Below are 22418 nucleotides of genomic sequence, written 5' to 3'. Positions count from 1 at the left end.
AGTGTAGCGCTGCCCATACGGCTACGGCAAGGTATCACGTCCGCGTATTACACAATTACAGCATACAGCGGCGATCGGCTGCAGTCAGCCCCGACCGAAGGTTTTTGTCGAACGGCCAGGTGCGTGGCGCCACGCACGTCAGTCGAGGCTGATCTCCAAATTAATCTGCGCAAGGAACCGGCGTCTACAGGAACGTTCATTAGCACGCAAAAATTAAGCAGGTATTTTGGTTACCTACGTTATGCACGCGGGTATATACAGTGCGTCTCTGTGTGAATATTTTTCTACCGAAAAAAAAAAATGCTTTTCTTCCGAAAGACTTCAACACGTACTGAGAAAAGGATTAGAAGGTGCAGCGATTCTTGTGGGCCGTTAGACAACGGTTCTTGCACGAACAATTGCACGACGACTATGCTGCTTCCTTATTAAGTTCAGTGCAATATCTTTCGCAGCAATCGCCGAGATTACGACTAAAGCCAAAAAACGCTCCTTAGAAACAAAGCTAATTTTACGGCGACAGATAAATCTCCATCAACAAGTGTTAGCGAGCAAATAGTCACGAGTAAGTGCAAAACACAAAAAGAAGAAAGAAAAACGAGCTGTGCCACAAGCAAATACTTCAAGCTCCGAACTATAGCACTTCAACGAAAAAAAAAAAAAAAAAGACAGCGTGATCTAAAAATAAGCAAACGGAGGTTTTTTCGGCGAGCCCCAGAAAGCCATGGCGAAAACCCACCGAGACGGCGATCGAGTGTTTTCTGGAAGACGACACCCTCGCGCAAATGCAGAAAAAAAGAAACAGTAGTAACACAAGACATATATCATACCGTCGGGACGTCATCCGGCCGCTTATAGCAACGCGCTGAAAATGACGTCGCTCGGCCCGACAAACACAGGCGACTCGCGAAGGCGCGCACGCACAGTGACGTCACAAAAACAACCAACCACGCGCACAAACCACAGCTACGTGACGTCACGACTACGGACACCGCGGGACACCGCGGCAGCGGCGAATAACGGTTCGCGGACCAATTTGAATTGAAAGCGACGCACCGGGTGGGACAAACAAAGGCGGCCAATCACAATCGCTCCCGCACCGCAGGGCGCCGTGACGTCAGCAGAAGCAACAGCGAACCGACACGTCAAGGATATATAAAACATTTTGCGTACAACAAGTTATACATTCCCAGCGCGACCACCAAGAGGTCATCGTGGTGCCATAGCTCTGGAGGCGATCTTTCGCAACGCTCCAAGGAATAATAGGAATTTCTACGCGGCGGCAACGTCCGACAAAGGCATTCGACCAGAGGGAGGCTCGTATGTAAAGAAAAAAAAGACCGATTGTGTTCACCGTGCAATAAGATATACAAGAAAGAACCAAGAACAATGCATTCAACCATCGCGATGCTCTGCAAAGCAGGAGAAGGGCTGTATGCGCGAGAAAGCAGTGAAAAGACAGCGTTTAAAAGACGGGAGGGGTAATCCCTTGTCCGGAAGCAACAGGTTTCTTGCGAATGATACAGGCCAGTGGCGTAATTTTTTTTCTTCGCTTTTTTTTTTCTATACTTCAACTTGCTACTCTACATAATATATAGTAGTCGAACGTACAAAAATGACCGTTTCACGACACAAGGTTGCCAGCGAGTGCCCCTTAGTCCAGACAGAGTTATGCCTATCCGTGAATCACCTACAAATCCTCCGGTCCGCAGTATCCTCCTGGAAATCTAGAGACAATCGTTCAACGCGTTTCGCCGGTCTCGGAGTTGGCTTAATTCGACGATTCGACCACGCCCTCTGGCCACAGCGACTGTTCCTATACGTCTACGTACCCGACAAACACGGGTCGATCTTCAGGTTCACATAAACGATATCGCGAATTGGGCAGAGCGAGAGAGAGCCGCGTTAGGTTGGGTCAACCCCCCGTGCGACAACAGGTCGGTTGATTGGTCCGACTTCTGGACACGACCCGCTATAGCGTTGAAGTTTGCGCATAAGCGAAGCTCGCAGATTTCTATGTTTTCACCTATTTGGGCAGCCGCCTTGCGCGGGAAATGTTTCTGAAACGCTATAGGTTGAGCCTTCGGTTCCTCTAGAACGCAATATAACCCTCATTTATGCCGATAAACAATGGACTAGACTAAAACAGGTGCTTAAAAAAAAAAAAAAAAAAAACTGCGATGTGAAGACGAGCTGATGCGGTAACTTCACGCCACCACTTTTTTGTATTTGCGCCTCTTGTTTTACAAAGGCCTTCTCTCGTGGTAAGAGTACAGCTGCTTTGCTGTTTCAGAAGCGTAATTTACATGCGTAAGCACACCGGCTATACTTCCGAGTGCGTGTACAGTTCGCCTGGCAACGACTCCGGTTTTATCGATCTCTTTCCTGCGGTTTTCTTTCTTTCCTTTTTTTTCTTTCCCTAAACGTCTCTTCATTTCCATTTCTGACCGGTTAACGCTCCCATCAGCTTTTAACCCAAGCGATCCTGGAAGGTGGACGTTATACGGGCCTTACAGAGCGAATATCTTGACATCCCATTACAATGTGTTGAATCTTTTTTTTTTTTTTTTTTTTCCCAGCAGACACATGTCTCATCCTGTTGCGAATATTTGCTCCGGTATGTTTTCTGTCCTCTGGCAACCAGCTCGGGCCTCAAATAGTACTTCCCTTTCTGTTATTGTGATCTTCCCTCCTGATTTCTTTATTTCCGCATTTGTAAATCTCCTTGGACTCTCTCGTTTGCAATGCTTTGTACCCAATTAACCGTCTCTGTTTCTATCGCTTTCTTTTCGATGACTACATCCAGGGAGCGTTCTCATACACACACACACACACGCTCAATTAAGCGCTGACGCCAGGTAGCGCGCCACCTGCCGTCGCTACATACCGGAACGGGAAAAGAAAACGGGATTTCCCGCGTTTTCCCCGTTGCTCCCCAGCAGCACCCGCGCGCGGGCTGCGCTAAAAATGACACCTTCACCCACTTCCGTCAGCGGCCCCGAAGGCCTCGCGTGCTTCCGGGCTATCATCAACGGCTACGTGGCCGCGAAACCCGCAAACCTTAACCTTGTCGCCGCCTCCTCGAAGGAGGCGAGAAGGGAAGAAGATATGAGACGGCGCGGCGACGGCGCACAGTGGCGTGCGTGCCACGAAACGCATGTACGTATACGTGCTTTGAAGTTGGGGAGGGGGGGCGTATAATCGATAGCCTTCATTAGGAAGGCGAGGCGCGGCCGACACGCTCGCCAAGGCGTGTCGATGATCGCCGCGCACTTTCTTTCTTCGTCCATATCGGCGCCTCTCATTAGCGGCGGCTGCTTCGGCTCGTACAGGTTCGGTGTCGCGGATGGGTGAGCGCTCGAGCGGTGCGTATGGACCCAACGGTATCTTACAGTATACATGTATACAGACGCGCAACGCACCTACGCCTCCCCCCCCCCCCCCCCCCCCCCCACACACACACACGTGACTCACACGGCGTTGAGGCCAGTATATATACATAGGCCGTAAACATCGGGCGCGCCACTGACTGGTCGTACAAAGCGCTGGCTACGCAGCAGCGTGTTATAAACTTGGGGTCGGAGTCTCGCGGAGGTCGAGCCCTGGATTCCGTTCGAGTGACGCGCGCGTTGTGCGCAGGGTGCGTATCGGGCATCACCCGAGCGGGGCGCCGCATACGCACTCACCGAATGACGTCACGAAGTCAGCGAATAGCATCAAAAACAGGGGCGCAAGGCAGCGATCGGGTGAGACATGCTAAGCATATATGACGCATCAACCTTGCTCGCCCGCGTGAGCAATGGTCCAATTATATGGTAGGTGAACCAGTAATTGTTCTTGGAAATGCAAAGGGATGAGCACGACGAGATTGCGGGTGCGATTTCCAACCGTATGGGAGAGGAATGCAAGAGCGCGAGACCCGTGTGTCGAGATGTCGGTGCAGGTTGGCAAAGGAACCAAAGGTGGTTAAAAGTCAGCGGTAGATTTCCGCTGTATAGACCACTTTTATGTTTACAGAGTTCCCGAAAGTTCCGGTTATAAGATCTCTGGACCATCACAAGTTACGATAGCCTATAAACACAGAGAACTCTACCGCTGGCAACAGCTTTTACAGTTAGAATATTTTGAAAAGTAAGTGTTGCTGTTAAGTATAGAACACGACAACTGCATACATGAGCTCGACGCACATTGCACGTCCCCTGTATGTGAACACATCAAGAACATGTGCCTATAGTACACTATGGGACAAAGTACTCTTTTACCTTTGGCTGTCTTGACTGCCGAAAATGCATGTCCCGAAGTTTCCTGGGGTCACGAATACACTACTGCCACAGAGTGGATTAAAAGGGTCTATACGGGACCGCTCTCAGCCGGGCCTGCCATTTTAGTGTATATTGTTAGTCAAGAACTATAACAAATGCAATGATTCAAAGCCTGTGTTACTGACCACTGCCAGTATTCTCGCTCGCGCATAATCAAGTTCAAAGGGTCGAATGAGCCTATAGCTAGCTCGACACATCACCAAAAGGCGCCGAGACACGAAATAAACAGCGCTGTGTGTCGGTGAAAGCAGCAGGCAGTCGCGAATGAAAGCAAATCGCGCCTCAGACGAACACGTTGTTGACCGTTGCGGAGCTAACCCCTCTTCTGTAGAGGTCTTCACTCTTTAATGTAGCTGATGATGACGATTTTTTGGTATCCCCTTTCAAACAGCATGCTTGAGCTCATCAGGTATATGTGCTATACAATGCTTATCGGTCTAGCATTTTGCCTACAACTCCTTAACATTTTCTCTCTTCCTTAAATCCTCTATATCTGCCTTGTACAGTTAGTTACCTATGCCTCTATCAATCTCTTGCCTGCTTTTTTCCCACCAGTACTCTAAGAGTTTCTTGCTTATCTCCGGTATTATTTGCTCCGGTATGTTCACCTGTACAGAATTACTGTATATGGCTCCCCTTAGAAAGGGAGCCACATACAGTTTCTCAACGATGAACTAGTTAGTTGCGCCTCTTTGCCAGCCGCTATACTACATTGCGGTGTGAAAAAGTGGCAGTACTATATAGAGTGCGGTCTCTTAGCCTCTCTCGGCTGTCTTTGGTTGTCTTAGCCCTGACACCTTCAATTGGTAAGCCGATTTACGCCCGACAAGTGCATATAGTCGCGAAGGAAAGCAAAACACACGTTACACGCACAGAGGTCAACACATTTCTCTAGAACGCGCGAACCGCGTTATCAGGACAGCGCTGGCGAATCTGATGACACGTGCATGGCACAAAATCGGCCGTATGTGAGGTTGCGCGACTACATTTACAATTTCCGTCGATTTTTTTTTTTCTCGACCTGGTGGTCGACTTAAGCTTTGGTAGCTGCTTTGACCCTCAGGAGTGTGTTCTGGACAAGTGTGTTGACCTCTGTACACCTTTTTGGGCGTAGTAAACATGCGCGAGGTTATAGGGACACTAAAGGAGAGTATTAAGTCGAGCTAGAGCGACAGAGTATTGGTCTAGAAGTCCACCATCGTTTTCTGCATGCGAATACATCAATTTTTCGCTTAGGAAATTGCCGTCGAAGGTCCCGCTGCTGCTTCCCAATTTGAACCGCCCGCGCCAAAGCGGAGGACTTGACGTCATCTCCACGTGACCGCCCTCTATATGCCGTTATTTCTTTTGTAGACCCTTTATTCAGCTCTACATACAAAGCGTACTGCTTGGCGGGAGTGTCCAGCTTGCGCGATTCACTCTGCGGCTCTGCTTGGGTTCAGATTACCAGTTACGGTCAGATGAGCCTCCGCTGCCGCAGCCGGCAGGGTGGTTGGTCAATTGCCACACGTTGCCGCCTCGGCCGTTGTAAACAGAAAAGCGATGCCGGTCGCAGTGGCGGGTCGCAGCCGCTCTCTGTGAATCAGAGGTGGTGACGCCACACATAAGAGGTACCACAGTCGACAATAGAAGGCGCTGCTACGATTTTAGCTGTGTTTTGATTACGAATGAAGAATTCCTTATTACACAAGCATAATCTTTTAGTCTAGCTCGACTCAACGTTTCCCTTTAGCGTCCCTTTAACACCATCTCGAGAAAGTCTAATTTACACCCGCTAAGTACGACCGTGCGTGCACCACCGACGGCTGCGGCCACTTACTAGCTGGAGAGGAGCGACTTGACCCTTCCTTGCAGGAAGGCGTCGAAGGACGACGGCATGACTCCCCGTTGAGCTCCGCGTCGGAGTTACAAACACACCGCCTCGTCTTGGACGCCGAAGGTGACGGCTCTCAAAGGACAAACCGGTAGACTACGGTACACCGCGGAACAGCCAGGGCAATTTTTTTGCAGTTTCGCAACGTCAGTCGTCAAACGGCAGCGCCTGCCGGCCGATGCGTGGCCGGTCGTGGCGTGGTGGCTCTCAGCAGCGGGACGCCATACTTGCGGCCGCTAGGTGTTTCGGCGTCGGGAAATTTTGGGACACCGGGAAATGTACTCCCGGCGAGAGGGAGTCACGGGTGTCCCGCGGAGCGACCGCCGCGGACTCCCCTGAATTTTGGCGACGACGCCATCTTTGAAATCGGATTGCCGCGGGGACGTCGCCAGTGGCGCCGCCGCGCGGACAAGCTTGACGCGTGTTGTGGTGGTAGTGATGATGATGATGATGATCAAGAAGCCTCAATTAATGGTGTCGACTGGAGAGGGGTAAACGACGAAGACCTTTCTTAAACGCCTCACGTATCACCACGATTATTTCTTTCCCCTTCTCAAAATAATCAAATTTTAAAAAAGGTAAATTGATAAGCAGTTAAAAATTTGTGAGATCCACTTTCTCACGTTGCTTATTTCCCCCGGATTCCCTTTTTATAATTTTGTTGCTGTAGGGCTGACTTCTTGGTACCAATTCTTTTATTTTCACTTATGATATGTTGCCGTTGTGTTTTCTCGTAATCTTTCTAGTTTTCCTACTATCACCAGATTCTTGATCTCTACCCCAAGTGGGTTCGCGCCACAGTAGAGCCACCCGCCGTGGTTGCTTGGTGGCAATGGTGTTGGGCTGCTAAGCCGCGGCCACGGCGGCCGCATTTCGGTAGGGCGAGTGAGTGAGTACGAACTTAGGTCCTGAGGAGAAAGAATGGTGCGAGAACACCCGTGTACTTAGGTTTGGGCGCACGTTAAAGAACCCCAGGTGCACTCTAAATTATTCCGGAGTCCCCCACTACGGCGTGCCTCATAATCGGATCGTGGTTGTGGAAAGTAAAATCTCATATAATTTAATTAAGCTGTAGAGCCCCCTATTGTAGAGACCGGTGACTGGCGCCATGTTGGAGGAAATCATCATCATTGAATGCCTTCGGTCACTGGGGTGCCGCCTTTTCCATACGCGTTTTCCTGCGCGACGCCAAGAGATTGCTGCAGGATAAATTGTTTTCGGTGGTTCCCATTTTTCGCTTACCATTACGCTTGGCGCCGCCGCAGTCAATTACCTGTATATTTCGATCGCCTACAAATTTCGCGGCTATCGATGTGCCCAACGAACACGCGCCTGGCGCGGAAGTTGACCATTATTTAGGGTAACAGCACGAATTCCACCTTCAAATGCGATAATAAGAGCTTCTAACAGACGTCTTGCAGCGCCGCAGCATGGGCGCCGCCATGTTTGATCACGTGGGCACGCTGCCATAATGAGTCGCCTCGTGCTTGGAAAGGCCGGGCACGGGCGCGAGGAAGCGCCAGTAAATGCGACTTTAAATGCGACGACAGTTGGGTCGACGACATGCGAAACCGAAAAAAAAAAAAAAAAGAAGCATCGCCTCCCCCTCTTTACAACGAAGCGTACCGTTCTTAGAAGTCCATTGTTCTTTCGTTCACGACTACCGTCCGCCTGCAAGCGGCTGCTACGAGGATACTAAGCCCATACGGTAACCTCTCTCCAACTGCGACGCAACTTACCACTTCAGCGAGACATAACTAGCCCACTTACACGGGAGCAGCGGTAACAAACCAAAAACTGCTCCCGCAGACACGCTTTGACAGCCGTGTTCCGACACCGCCATTACCGACACCGTCTGTGCCGCCTAAACAAAAGACATTACATAGCCACAGCCTCCTCCTCCTCTCCCCCCAAGACAATCTGTTGCCGCTGTGGTCGCCGAGACAAAAGGAGGGAAAGGAAAGGGTGGGAAGATTGTGCGAGGAGGAAAGATGAGGAAGGGGGAGTGGTCAAGGTACGGAGCTCCACGCTAGCGGGCTACTCGCGCGGGAACGGTCAACCGAGCAGATGAGAGGAAGCAGAGAGAAAGAGAGGCGGGGTTGCAGCGGTCACGGAGCCAGCAGAGAAAGCCGCCGCACGATTTCTGGTGGAACGGAGACGGAAAAAAGGAAGAAAGAGAGAGAAACGAGGCAGAACGTCGCGCTCGCCCTTGACACAGCGAGCGCCGCCGGCTGCCACGCATGACCACCGCAGGTGGGTTGGAAAGAAAGAAAGAGAAATGTACGGAGGAGGAGGAGGCTTTCAGTGAGGGAAGGTTTTTACCATCCCCCTCGCGGCAGATGGCTGACCAGCAGAGCGACAGCAGCAGCAGGCGAAGCGACCGCCGAAACGAAAGAAAGAAGCAGTGCAAAGCCGAGCGAGGGGGGGAGCTGCGATCACTAGTAGTAAGTGGTTCTTGAGGGAAAGGGAAAGGTTGGCGCTATCTTCTGCAGCCCTTGAGGGAGCACGGCTCAGCGCCAGAGCGATCACTACCGCCACACATCAAAAGCCCGAGTCCTTCTTTCCCAACTCCTCCTCCCGCGGCCGCTTCAGATATACGGGTACACGCATGCGGGCGTGTGTTGTGCGCGACGAGGTGCGGGCATCGAGACGACGCGGTCGCGTTTCGTCTGAGCGTCCTCTCGCACACGCTCCGACGGATGCGACGGCGGCCGAGATGCGATGCACCGTGGTCAGTCGCGATCTCTCGGCGTCTCCCCCGCCTCTGGACATAAAATAGTACTCCGTCCTTGCCCGATTCCGTGCACTGCAGAATGAGCGAACGGCTGAACGGGTTAGACGACGGATGAAGGCACACAGATATCCTCGTTGACATGTGTGCTCGCAACTCTCTCTCTCTTTTTTCTGTCACATTAGAATATCTGTTTACGAAATATAACAACAAACTTTCGAAATTTATACCATCAACTCATTTCTAAAATACGCCCGATTCCAGGTCAATACCCCCCACAGTGTGTAAGGTGCCAATCGCTTTAAGGTCATCATCATTTTGTGAGTAAGGAGGAGCTATACTCCGTTTCATACATCAGGCTATGCACTTCGACATCGGCGTCGAAGTGCATAGGCGACATCGACAATTCGACATAATTACGCGGGTTACTTTACGTTTACGACTGCAACGGACAAATATCAAGAAAAGGAGAGGGGGGACACAACACGGCCATGAGTGATGATTATCAGCTGTTGTTTTGTGCGGGCCGAATGTGTTGAGACAAGGTGTCACTTATTCATTGTACGTTTCTCTTTTTTTTTTTTTTTTGCCAATAAACTTCAGTTGACAGCCAGAATCCTCAGGTGTTCGCTGCCTTCCTTGGACCTTGTCCTACTCGCGCTGTCGAAATCACGGACACAAGAGCAGCGCGTAAGAAGTTCGGCTGCACTGTAGCATTATCTACACCTTGGACGTGAATGAGGGAGTAAATATGTCTATAACTTACGCTCTTACACCCTTTTGTGTAAGGGTGTAAGTTAGACATATTTACACCCTCATTCACGTTTAAGGGTGTAAGTTAGACATATGTATACACCCTCATTCACGTTTAAGGGTGTAAATTATGCTACAGTGTGTATCAGTACATCACGCGCTTCTGTAACCGCAAAATCAAAATGTTCGGCTTAACGTGACAATGTAACAGACGGGCTATAGAGTGACACCACGTAAGTGAGGCCTTCGGAGAGATTTCGATCACCTGGAGGTTAATATTTCAAAGGATATAGGCTAAAGAGAAAACTTAACTCGAGCTGTATAACGTAATAGTAAAAAATGCCAGTCTTACCATGGGCCAGGCGGCTTAGTATAAGCCAGGAAAAAAAAAAATGCAAGAACGAGAGACAGGGTAACGTGTATAGCATTGCGCGTAAGAAAACATGGACAAAAGAAGGAACACGGTTACACGCATACGGCGCTCTGTGTATGTAACCGTGTTCTTTCTTTTGTATTTTTTTAACGTGCAATGCTACCAAGTTCATAACGGAAAACCAACAAGCACAGGTTGAAACTTTACTGAGAGGCAGGCGGCGACACAACTTGTGACTTCACGAGAGACGCCGTGACGTGAATTTCTAGAAGAGAGAGGCCTGTCCTTCATTTTGTTTGGCTATATTCATTCGGCGGCCTATATGAATTAACCCTGTCCCGATAAATTAATGAAAACAAGAGTTTTGAAGGAATATTCGATCTGTCAGTCTATAACTGACACCCGCGACCAGGTGGCGGAGTATAGCCTTTGTAGTGTTGTCCGTGTTGCGAAGAAAAACGAAGGTTTATCGCGTGTCCTGCATCCGCACGGGCCCCGTGCGTGGATATCTCGCTGTAAATTTCGTAGAAATCGCAGTTCGGCGCCACTATATTTCATAAATATCCGCTCTGAAATGAATGCACTGCTGTCGGGACCCTGAATTCAGAGGAAAAAAAAAAAAACAAAGAATACTTCGAATTAAGCGGTTTTGTTATAACGAGGCTATATAGGTAGATACACGACAGAGAAAAGAAATAAAAACGCGAGAGAAAAATAAGTTAGGCACAGATTTACATTATCACGCAGAATTGTAAATAGTGTAGAAAAACACGTACAACCAAAAAGACCGGACACACAAGGGACCGGACCGAACACTGTCTCGTGCTATTCTGCGCCATTTGCAATCGCACGTCGAAACCAATTAACTCGCCCAGTCGTGTATCTTATTCAGTGTCACTCGTTTCACAGAGACCCCTCATGCACGTTCCCCGCCTCTCCATCAAGGATTCCTACGAAGCTGCCAACTTCAGAGTGCGCAGAGGCGAGGTTCTAACTCACGGCTTCTTCGCGGAGCGCTTGCTATATGCATACAGACTTCACTGAATATTTTAACTATATATACGCGCCACGGCACTTACGAGCCCAACGCGAGCTCATAACAGCATGCATGGCAGCGTTCCAGACCACAGCGCAATCTCAGCTGACGAACCGCAACCTAAACAGTTTGGGAAATCGCGCCAACTCGCTGCTATACGTTCCTCTTTGCCGACGTTCTCGTCAGTGGGGACACTCGCGATGGCTGGCGACCGCGCACAAAAGCGCCGTATAATCGAAAGTGCTCCAAGTCTCCGCGTTGCGAATTGCTCGGAACGTCTCTCGAGGTAATAAAAAAGCGCGCGGAACGACACTGCGGCAGCGGTCGGCACACTGCGGCGTACGCGACTTCGATATATGACCTCTCCGCTCTTGCCTTTTCGCAAGCGTAACAGCGAGGCTTAAGCAGGCGTTGCACCGAATTCAGCGGGATAAAGTAGAGATAGCTACGCCCCCTCACCTCCCTCCTCCCCCGTCTCCCTCTTTACTTTTTTTTTTTCCTCTCTCCACCACGCCCCGCCAACCCTACAGTTCCGCCTCCACGCATCGTTAGCTTTTCTCTTCCCAGCCGCACTGTCCAGCGTCATCAGCGATCCTCTTTTTTACGCGCTCGGAGAGCCTGGGAAGTGGTGACGCAAGGGGCCTTTCACTTCGACGACGACTTTCGAAGGAGTGTATATGCTGCTGCTGTTACGACAAATGAAGACGCGGGACAGAAACTCGGATCGACGTAACCGCCACCGCCAGGGCGACTTCGAAAACCGCAGACAACGCGGCCCCGGGAGGCTCCAACTTTTTTGGTTTTGTTTGTTTCCTGTCGTCTGCTCCTCTAAGCTTCGTCAGTCTGCTAAAGTCCATACGCGGCCCCAGAAGGCTTTTTGTTTGTTTCCTGTGTCGTCTGCTCCTCTAAGCTTCGTCCGTCTGCTAAAGTCCAGAAAGTTTCCTATAGAAGAATTGCTATACAGTCGGCGACAACCTAAGAAGGCAGTGGCAAATAAACCAGCATCCAACTTGAGGAGAACTTGCAGATGCGCCAGCCGAGTACGTTAATTCGCTCAATTCCGTGACGTCATGGCGGAGGCGAACTCATTTCAAATATCGACGGAATATAGAGGACAGGTGCGTCGCAGTTGTGGGTAGGAGCTTGTACAATTAAATTCTTAGGCTATTCGTCTTAGCGTATACATTGTTCAGCCAGCATATGCGAATGACATGGGTAGTAAGTGTAATACATGGAAAAACGCTCGTTGGTGAGAAAGTTTTCGGCATACATGACGCGGAAAATAAACAGCGCTAAAGACGGGACTAAATAAAAGCGCATCGTCTCGCGTCTTCTTGTTTAGTTCCGTCTTTAGCGCTATTTGTTAAGCCTAATTCTTGCTTCAAACTATACTTTGTGACTTTGCAAATCGATTATACACTCAACAACACAAAACGTTATAAATGCAATATGTGCAATGATTATACACATTGTGCGCAGAGTCGATCTTATATACACAGTGCCTCATAGAGTTGAGAAGAATGTGATTGCTCGGAAATCTATAAAGATAAAGCGTAATAAACAACGCCACACAAGAATGTCTGGAGCCACGGAGACGAAGATGAGAGAAATCCATGTACGTGTATGCCTGCATACTGCACAATTCCAAAAGCATATACCTGAAAGATCGCGACGCGAAAGGCCTCTAGCATTTCTTGTCTAGGAAACTTGATGCGAACGTGGAAACAAAACGAGACGGCGGCGTCAGTCCGCTGAGAAAGAAAGAAAGAACCACTTCCATTTGAAAGACTGACTGGCCCGCCGTGAAGTCTCATTATGTATACCATAGAGAAAGAAATTCAGTTCCTTTCTCTCTCTCTCTCTCTCTCTCTCTATATATATATATATATATATATATATATATATATATATATACGAGCGCGCTCTGCGGTGATGGAACTGTCGTAACGCAGCGAGGTCTATTTACTCGCAGCCGGTTGATGAGAGATAAGATAGCGAGCGCGCTGTGACCGCGCTTTCATGCGCAGGTATATATTGTCGAGTCACTGTACACGCTATTATGATAACGCGCGTCCGCGCGCGTTATTTCCTGAACGCCGCGCGGCGTCGACTCCTCATTGTTCAGTCAAAATTATATACCACGGGAGGCTTTTCTTTGGAAAACCCTCACACTGGGGGGTCGCCGAGATGAATTTTCGACTGCACCTCCTCTTAAAGGTCAACGCTAGAGTGTCGACGGCTATTCGCGTTACTACAACTGCGACGTGTCTGTGTGTGCGTGCGTGCTTCAGCTATATGCGTGCACGACTATACGGGCTTCGTGTGTCGAAACAGGCGCACCCTTTCACCCGCTGTGTTCCGTAGAGAACCGAGCCAGCAAGCAAGTGCGAGCCAGCGTCACGAGCGCGCGATTGACGTGGCGTCGCAGCCAATGGGAATTTAGGTGCCGTTTCGACGCTACAGACGCCGCCGGCATTTTTTTTCGCTCAACGGTCAGCTTTAGCATCAAAAACAACTGTACTGTGAAAACGCGCGGAGTGAGACTTCTATATATACAGACCCCTTTCGGTGTTTACAAACAAAACTCCCCCAAAGTTTCCGGTCAAGTGCTCCGCTAAAACAAAACTTGCAATAGCCTATAACTCTATATATGTAACTCCCCTGCTGGCACAAGTTTCGCTGCAGAGTAAGAAGTTTTGATAAGTGAGTTTTACTGCTAAGTATACAACTAGAAAGCTACATGCATGAGCTCGATGCATGGGGGCACTTTCCCTTCTATTTGAACACACCAAGAACATCTGGCCATATAGTATATAGTGAGACAAAATATTAACTTTTTACTTGACTAAGTTGGCAGTCAAAAATGCGTGACCGGAAGTTTTGTGGGGTCATGGATGCCCTGCTGCCACACCACGGATAAAAGGGTCTTACGATCGCACTACTTGTGTATACAGCTTGCACAGTGTCGCCTGCCACGTATGTATAGGCATGGGACACCGCGTCGCGGACCACGTGTTTTTCTTTCGGCGCTAGAAACTCGAACGTAAGGGCTCGCCGTATATACGAGTCAAAGGAACGCAGAAAACCCAGCTGCGCCAGAACGCATACCACACATCATCGTAGTAAAAGGAGCGAGTGACGAAATACGTAGACGCATAGACGACGGAAAGAAGGGACCGGAGCAAATGAACACAGATAAAGAAGGTATAGCGACGCAATCACAAAAAAAAAAAAAAAAAAAAGGCGGAGCGAAGGATTCCGAGCCACGCAAGCAACTCGAAATCCCGCGTTCGACACTTACGCCTGCAACTAACTTCTCGGAAATACACACACAGGGCCTGGCCGTTGTTGGCTACCTAACTGCTAACGCATGCTAACGGAGCTGACATGTGCTGACAAGAAAAAAAAAAAATAGAGAAAATTATTGCGCCACGTGAGCAGCTCGCCAGCGGCGTCAGCAACAACTGCGTAGGTGGAACAGCACCCCCCGGCGTGCAACGCGCACGCGAACCACCACGTATAGGGGTGACCAAAACGGCTCCTGCAGGAGCGCGCGCTCTTCCCGAGAATGCGTCACCACAGCGGCACGGCCCCGCTATTCCTTGCTCTCTCGCGCGCGCCAGCAATCCGGAAGTGGTACACTTCGGCGACCGCCCAAGTGCGCCCGGGTTCGAATCCCTTATATGGGAGGGCCAGCTACGGGCGTATACGGTTTCCTAGAAAATTGTCTATAGAGGGTAACACTCCGGCGCAGCGATGATCGTTCATATATACCACGAGAATGGTGGCATAGTACGGGAGTTTGTCTAATACTCGTGCTTTGTGGCTTTCTTTCATTCATTCATTCATTCATTCATTCCTACCATTGACTCGTACAAAGAAAATCATTCGGCCAGTACAGGCTATAGTGGAGGCCTATATAATGTATAAATATGCTATGTTTCCCACGGAACTGGTGTTAAAATTTATATATGCAAGTACCACGTAGCTGGACAGAACCAAGTTAATCTTTGTCGTCGCTTGGAGCAAGTCAGACTAATTATTAATAATAACTAATTATGCAATTAGGCGAAATACAAAAAACGAAAAAAAAAACAGTGACTTGTTCCAAAGCGATGGCAAACAACATTGCCTTGGTTCTGTCCTCCAGCTATATACGTGGCACTGGCATATCTTTTTTTAATTTTGCACAAGTTACGCGGGCCACCCAGTATAAAATACATAGAATAGTGATTAACAAACTATATACGCCTCAATGCATACAACAAAAAAAAAAGGGGGGGGGGGCGTGCACATAAAAACAATATACCCACGTTCACCGACGCATGCATGCGACACACACTCACTGCTATATATAGGTCAAAACCTATATACCTTAAGTCACCTTGTCCAGCTAATTAGAATGCAAAATTAAAAGCTTTTTGTCCTCTCGTTATCTTCCCGTTTGGTATCGTCGAAACGCAGCTTTTTCGCATCTATAGTATACATTGGACAGACCCTGCCTGTGTCCTCCCTGTCCAATGTTCATTTATCGGCTCGCGGATCAGGCTATAGCGTTTTCATCATCATCATCATCACCATCAGTCTATATATTTCTATGTCCACTGCAGGACGAACGCCTCTCCCTGCGATCTCCAATATTACCCCTGCCTTGCGCTAGATGATTCCAACTTGCGCCTGCAAATTTCCTAACTTCATCACCCCACCTAGTTTTCTGCCGTCCTCGACTGCGCTTCCCTTCTCTTGGTATCCATTCTGTAACTCTAATGGTCCACCGGTTATCCATCCTACGCATTACATGGCCGCCCCAGCTCCATTTTTTCCTCCTAATGTCAACTATAGAATATCTGCTATGCCCGTTTGCTCTCTGATCCACACCGCTCTCTACCTGTCTCTTATGTTAGCCATATATATAACATGTTCGGTTCCATCGCTCTTTGTGCGGTCCTTAACCTGTTCTCGAGCTATTTGTTAACCTCGATAGCGTTTTACACCCTCCTTTAGAAGACCGTTTACCTAGCTGTATATACTATACGGCTGGCGAGTGGGCCTTGATTACCGTTCCCTCGGAGCGTTTATCAAGGCGCTCTTCGTAGAGAGACACGCGGTCTGCCTGCGAGTCCGTTTATTGCGGGCCACTGCGACAGCCTTGAAGTATATCTTTGCGCGCGGCAGTGCGTCGAACGACTGTCTGGCGTGACACTGGATTGTCAAGCTCGAAAAACTTTCCGAAACTGCACGCGCTACCGCTGGCGCAACGCAGTCGTAAAACGTGCGTGAACGCATTCTCGGAAAGGGGCCGCGCCTTGCATGAGCGAGCGCTCATCAGCTCATCATTATCGCTGTGCAGTGATAACTGCTCTCTCTCTTTCGTGTTAACAAAACAGGAAACTAACTAGTAATCATAAAACGGACTAATTAACCCTTTAAATGGGGAAATATACAGGCGCTGTACGTTATAATAAACTATAGCAGCGCTTCTCGTGAACACACACATGCCACACACACACACACACACCACACACACACACACACACACACACACACACACACACACGCCAACAAGACGTTGTGTCATCAACTCCACGCGCTTTGCATGACTCGCACCATGCGTCGCGAACGCCTCGCCTGACACATTCGCGGCATCTTGCCGCTCACGCCGACATAACCTAACGTAGTATAGTTAGAACACTTAGAGTATACTGATTCTCGGCCTATGTCTAGAAAACAACCTAAGCTCAGTTCGGTTTCTACGCATGCGCCGTGCCGCCGCCGATGCAAGTTCCCGGGTATATATATACAGTCGAACCCGGATATATCGAACCCGCATATAACGAATTATCGTGTATAACGAACAGCAGTGAAATCCCCTTGAAAATTTTTGTATAACATTTTTATGTCGAACCACATGTATATCAAACTTTTTTTGCGATCCCCTTCAGATTCGATATATCCGGATTCGACTGTATATACGCTAAGGAACTACTTAGCGTGCGAAGGTCTGCTTGGCGCTCCCACTGTTTTCTAAAAGGTCTCCATCATCGTGCGGAGTGCAAGTTAACAATGCCACCCACAGTGGCGGCATAAATCAACCCTTAGATCTGAATATATGGCGTCGCGTGTCGCGAAGATATATTCCATCTGCATGCCGTCTCGTGCGAAGGTTTAAGCGACTAACCAAACTCGGTCGTCGCGTTTAAGCAGTTATAGGTTAGCCTAATGGTGAAAAACATATATAATAATACGGTATAGCTTAATGACAAAGCACCGCACGCAATGTTGAACATTCGTGACATTTCCAGCGCTCGTATAGGAAAAGGAAATACTTGGAGAGAAAACATTCATTGGTGATTAGTCACGTGATATTTTTTTTTCATTTTTCGCAGGCTTTCTTTATCAGCCGGAAAAAAATAATAATAAGCGGGCAAAGAAAGTACCTGTCTGAAAACATGGCAGTTTTAAGTTTATATATTTTTTTACAAATTCTTCATTGACACCACGATATATACTCAGCAGTACGTAATTAGGAAAATTAAGAATAAGAAATTGCAGTTAATTAATATATTGAATGGCATAAAAAATTGCTGGTGGCTGCTATACTCGACGGTGAACAATATGCACCTTGTCAATATGACGGGTCATTGGCCCGTCTTAAAAAAAAAAAAAAAACGCGATGCGTGATAGCTGGGAACATCCCGTACACCCAGTGTCCCAAGTTGCCAACTCGGCACATTACCCAGTGTCACGTGCTCAATTTGCCCATACCCATATGATCTATCCAAGTTGTCTATTTGGCAAACACCCGGTGGCGTGCACATACCCCCATATAAATAGTAGCCCAAGTTCCTGTGTACTCGGCAAAACAGTGCCCACAAAGTGCATGCGAGGAAGAGGCAAAGAAAACTTCGCTTCCCATTAAACTGAGACTGACAGGACACGTGAGAGCAAGTTGAGGTTTCTATTGTACAGGGTACCACGCTGACACACACGTGATCTTTCACTCATCGATCGCTGATACAGGTGCACGTCGACTAACTTACGCTCGCAAGGTGCGCATACTGTACGCGCGCACTGGTGATAGTCTGTGTTCGCAGCGAAGCGGTACAATGTGGCGCCATCTAGCGTGTTCCCGGAGAATGAGGGCGGCTCCCTCGGCTTTTTCTGACATCTCTCCCCCATTCTTCTTCTTTCTCTCTCTCTCTCTTTTGCGGTTATTATACATGTGACATATACAAGTGGGTTCAGTCAAGATGACACAGAACAATGCAAAGACTGAGCAGAACTCACTATGGAAAATAACAGTTTGCGCGGCCACACATCTCGGAGGCATATATGACACAGTAGAGGCTTCAGATAGGAGGTGTAGTGGGCATATGCGAAGCATACGGTCAACGCGCGCACGCTTTCTATGAGATGTTGATCTACAGTGCCGCAGTTTCTGTACTATCACTGGGACGCGCAGTACTTAGCCAATCACTCTTATAAATGACCGGTGCGATAGCGCTTATCACTACAAACGTCAACGTGCTCAATGCGCGAATATTGGATGAAGCAGCCGGAGCGATGCCCGCAAAAAAGCTCACCATGACGGGTCATAAAAGCCGGCCGATGGCGTCGGGGGCGAGCAGTTGTCATAAACCGACCAAGTCCGCAGCAGCGGACGGGACAGGTCTTCCAGCGCTGGCATAGACGTCACTCATGAAAGCACGCCACGCAAGCACACCGTTCAGACTCTGGCATCCAAACCCGCGCTCCGCGCGTCGAAAACTGAACTCAGCCAGCCAGCCTACCACCAGGGCCCGAGGTTAAACGGGGGGCCCGAAACGAGAAAAGCAAAACAGAAGGCGAGAGCAGACGATAATTTCTGCTTCCCTCTCTCACTGCAGTCGAAGCTCGCTTCTCTCCATTTTTTTTTTCTTCTTGCGTTTTTACGTCCACCGCCCAGCGTCCCTTTAACGCCACACGCGTCCAGGGCCTAAATTGAATTGCAGCTAAACCGAAAAAAAAAAAAAAAGCAAGAAAGAAGGAGCGCAGTAGAGGAGGGTGAGCAGAAGGCTCCCTTGCGCGTACGCGCGGTTTCGTCTGCTCGCGAAAGCTCCAGCAGACGACAAGCAGACGACGGCTCCCCGAACGGCCATGGACTCGTGCCCAGCGTTCCTTGACTCCTCGTTTCTTAAACTCGACCAGTTTGTTTCGTCCGCTTTTTTTTCTTTAAACATTTCTTACGTTTGAGGAAATACGTTTTTTTTTTTCTTCTTGGACGCCCTAAGCCCACTGCAGACAACTGTAAAACTGCATATATATCGATAGTTGCCGGCCCGTTTGTTTCGCAATTCTCTTGTTAGTCAAAGAACCGCAATGAGAACCGCATTCCGCAACTATAGAATGCGAGAACCTGAAACAACGCTGGCGCGCTTACGTACGCACGTCGTGGAACCTACTGCATGAACATCATCACGCGACCTTTTCGGCCACGGCCAGTATAACATATATAGCGACCACAAAATATTACGACGCGCCCGGTCTGATCGGTTCGCGCGCGGACGTGGTTTCGTCTGTTCGCGAAATCTCGAGCAGACGACAATGGCCAGAGCAGACGGCTCCCCGAAGGGCCATGAACCGTCTGTTATAGCGTTAACTATAGCATGTTTCTGTTATGTTATTTCGTACTTCTTTCTCCTTCAATGTTTCTCAACTTTGAAGCAACCTAGTTTGAACGCTTTTTCGTCAGGCGAGTCGTAAAAACTGCAGCCATCCATCGTTGCAAGCACCTTTCGTTTTTGTAGTGTTATCCTCAAGAACAGGGAGGGTCGTATAGCCTCATAGCTGCATCTATAGACAACCAGAAGCTGTTGTAAATGTTGTATGTGTCCCAAGTGGATTTCACAAACCCCAAGAGTTCCTCGAGGACTAAAAGCAATACTTTAACAAAAGATTGGTATACGTATAATGTAACGTCCTAAAAAAATGAAGTAGTGGGCTCAGATAGAAGACCATGACGCGGCTAGAAATTAAAAAAAGTGAGAATGGCAACCGAAGTAAATCCTCGCCGCGCCACCAAACAGTAATCCACTGCCGAAAAGTTCGAAAAAAGAGTGGAACGCGATAGCATTCAAAAGATCCTTGACTGTTTCTCACACTTATCCGGCAACTGCAGCTTATAGTAACCGTAATGTTTACCGGGAAACGCTGGCGGTGAACGCTATGCACGAAGGCGCGCTTTCTGGTAGAAACGCGGCCTCTTTCGTGGGCCGGCCTTCTTTTATTGTTTGCACCTTTAATATTTCAGCCTGAGAAGATTTAGCATAAAAGGCATGCGCTGTCGCTGTTTTGTTTCATGACAATTGTTTGTGGGCTGTCACTGTCAAAATTCCGAGGAATAACTTTGTAAAGAATGCAAGACAAAGCGCGAGCAACTTTAGTGGTATAAAATATATTTGGAGGGCCTGCGTGGTTGGGGACAATTTTCTCGGCCGCGAGTGGCAATGCCGACGCCGACACCGGATTTTCTGCGACACGGGGCCCTAAACGCTATCGCGTTAAAACAGGGTCAGCTCAGGTGTTTACAGACAGGGTTCTGCCCGGGAGGTTCATTCCACAGCTTCTTGGCACAGACTCGCGCACAAAAAAAAAAAAAAAAAAAAAAAAAAAAAACGGCCGCGCGGTCAAGTACTTCTAAAAGCGTCAAAGACCCACCGCGAGGTTTATGACGTCACGCGTGCAATGTTGCGCCATCTAGTACGTCAGCAGCCACAAAAAGAGAAACGCCAAAAAAAAAAAAATGCTAGAAGACCAGCAAATCATTCACAAGCTGCTTCGAGGGCGTTCACACACGCGCCATTCGAAATTTCCACTAAATCACGCCCCACGTGACGTCATAGGATGACGTACGTGACGCCGCAAGTGCCGTAACTCATTATGGTCTTACAGTTTCAGCGATAATCGAGATAAACATATCAGTTCGAAGAGCGACTGTTCTACACTTGCGCCTTCAAGCGGGAAATAGGAGCGAAAACCATCCGTTCCGTCGGACGACGAATCAGAAAGATGGCTGCTTCAACTGCTATAGCACAATGGGCTCCGAGATTGCGCGCACAAGGTCTCAGAGGCCATGTTTAGCACCAGAGGAATCATACAAAAACTACTACAGTCGAACCCAGATACATCGAACTCGAAGGGCATCGCGAAATAGTTCGATATATCAATAATTCGATATATAAAACAAAAATTTTATGCAAAAATTTTCAAGGGGTTTTACAGCTGATCGTTATACACGATAATTCGTTATATCCGGGTTCGACTGTATTGGGAATCCTGGCGCTATAGTGCGACCCAACGTTGGGGGAATTATGGGTAGAATACACATGGATTTGCCTAAAGTTCGTATTTCTGGCTTCGAACGGCTTTGCGAGATTGCAGAACGATGATTTTTTTAAGCGAAATAGTACGTTGCAAATGCCACAATTCAAAAAGATTACGCACGTGCGCAGAAACTTATTTACCTTTGGGTGCGTAGAGAAAAATACGAATGCTCCGAAATTTTAGCAAAAGAATAAGCCGCACTAACGCCAAAAGAACGTCTGAAACCACAAACACGAAAATTAGACAAATCTATGTATTACCCATCATTCCTATTGCATTGCCGAAAGATCGCAACGCAACAGTCCCCTCAAGGTAATTTTTGTAGGCAAAATGCGCGTTTGGTATACCTGTTGGAAGCTTGTTGAATGCGTTGTCGGTATACGAGTATAATCGTACGACGGAGTGGACAGTTGTTGCGCGCTCGAATTTCCCGCTTCGTGTTCTAAAACTGTACACGGTCCAGGTGCTTTAAACATCGCAAAACGCGTATCACTGCGCAATAGGAACGACTGCGTGGAAAATTGAACGCATTTCCGACGGCGGGACATATCGCGTTCAGATTCGACGCGATAATTGCACCAACGCGTGCGAGCACCACGCAGCTATACGCCTTAGATTATCCATTTCATTCTCTTATAACAGCGTGAAACGAACATTCCAAAACCAACAAAAAAGGGCTGACGGCGCAGCGCTGAGGACTCCGGATAAACTTTGGCCCACCTGTCTTTTTTCTTCTGACCGCCCAAAACTCGGAACGCCACATTCTCGCTGACAACTCATGAAAAGAGTTCACAAGATGCTCCGCCCACGAAACCACACTGCATGTTATATGCCCCCTAGTGCCTCAGCGCTCCAAAACATATGGTTCACCAAGATACGTCGACACTGAAAGAAGTTCGCGACTCCACCGTGACGTCGTGGAAATGAACGAATGTAATTGGCTGGCGCACCAATGCTATATTTCACCGAGT

General features: G+C 48.6%; 1 protein-coding gene across 4 annotated transcripts in view; it reads right to left on the bottom strand.

Moving 5' to 3' along the window:
- Positions 1-22418, bottom strand: part of LOC119458107 (protein enabled) — a 162353-nt gene that overhangs the window by 36786 nt on the left and 103149 nt on the right. Inside the window, exon 1 of one of the 4 annotated variants that reach the window (XM_037719924.2) lies at positions 18669-19011. The exons of 2 other annotated variants lie outside the window; for them this stretch is intronic. In XM_037719924.2, coding sequence (XP_037575852.1) covers positions 18669-18772 — 104 coding nt within the window. In that variant the 5' untranslated portion in view covers positions 18773-19011. Of the gene's footprint in view, positions 1-827; positions 1003-18668; positions 19012-22418 lie in introns of those variants that run through there. One more of the 4 variants, XM_037719927.2, reaches the window with a different exon arrangement.

This window comes from Dermacentor silvarum, chromosome 7, assembly GCF_013339745.2.
Source record: "Dermacentor silvarum isolate Dsil-2018 chromosome 7, BIME_Dsil_1.4, whole genome shotgun sequence".
In the NCBI taxonomy this organism is placed as follows: Eukaryota; Metazoa; Arthropoda; class Arachnida; order Ixodida; family Ixodidae; genus Dermacentor; species Dermacentor silvarum.
The sequence above is the reverse complement of the archived record's forward strand: the minus strand, read 5'-3'. Positions and strand labels throughout refer to the sequence as shown.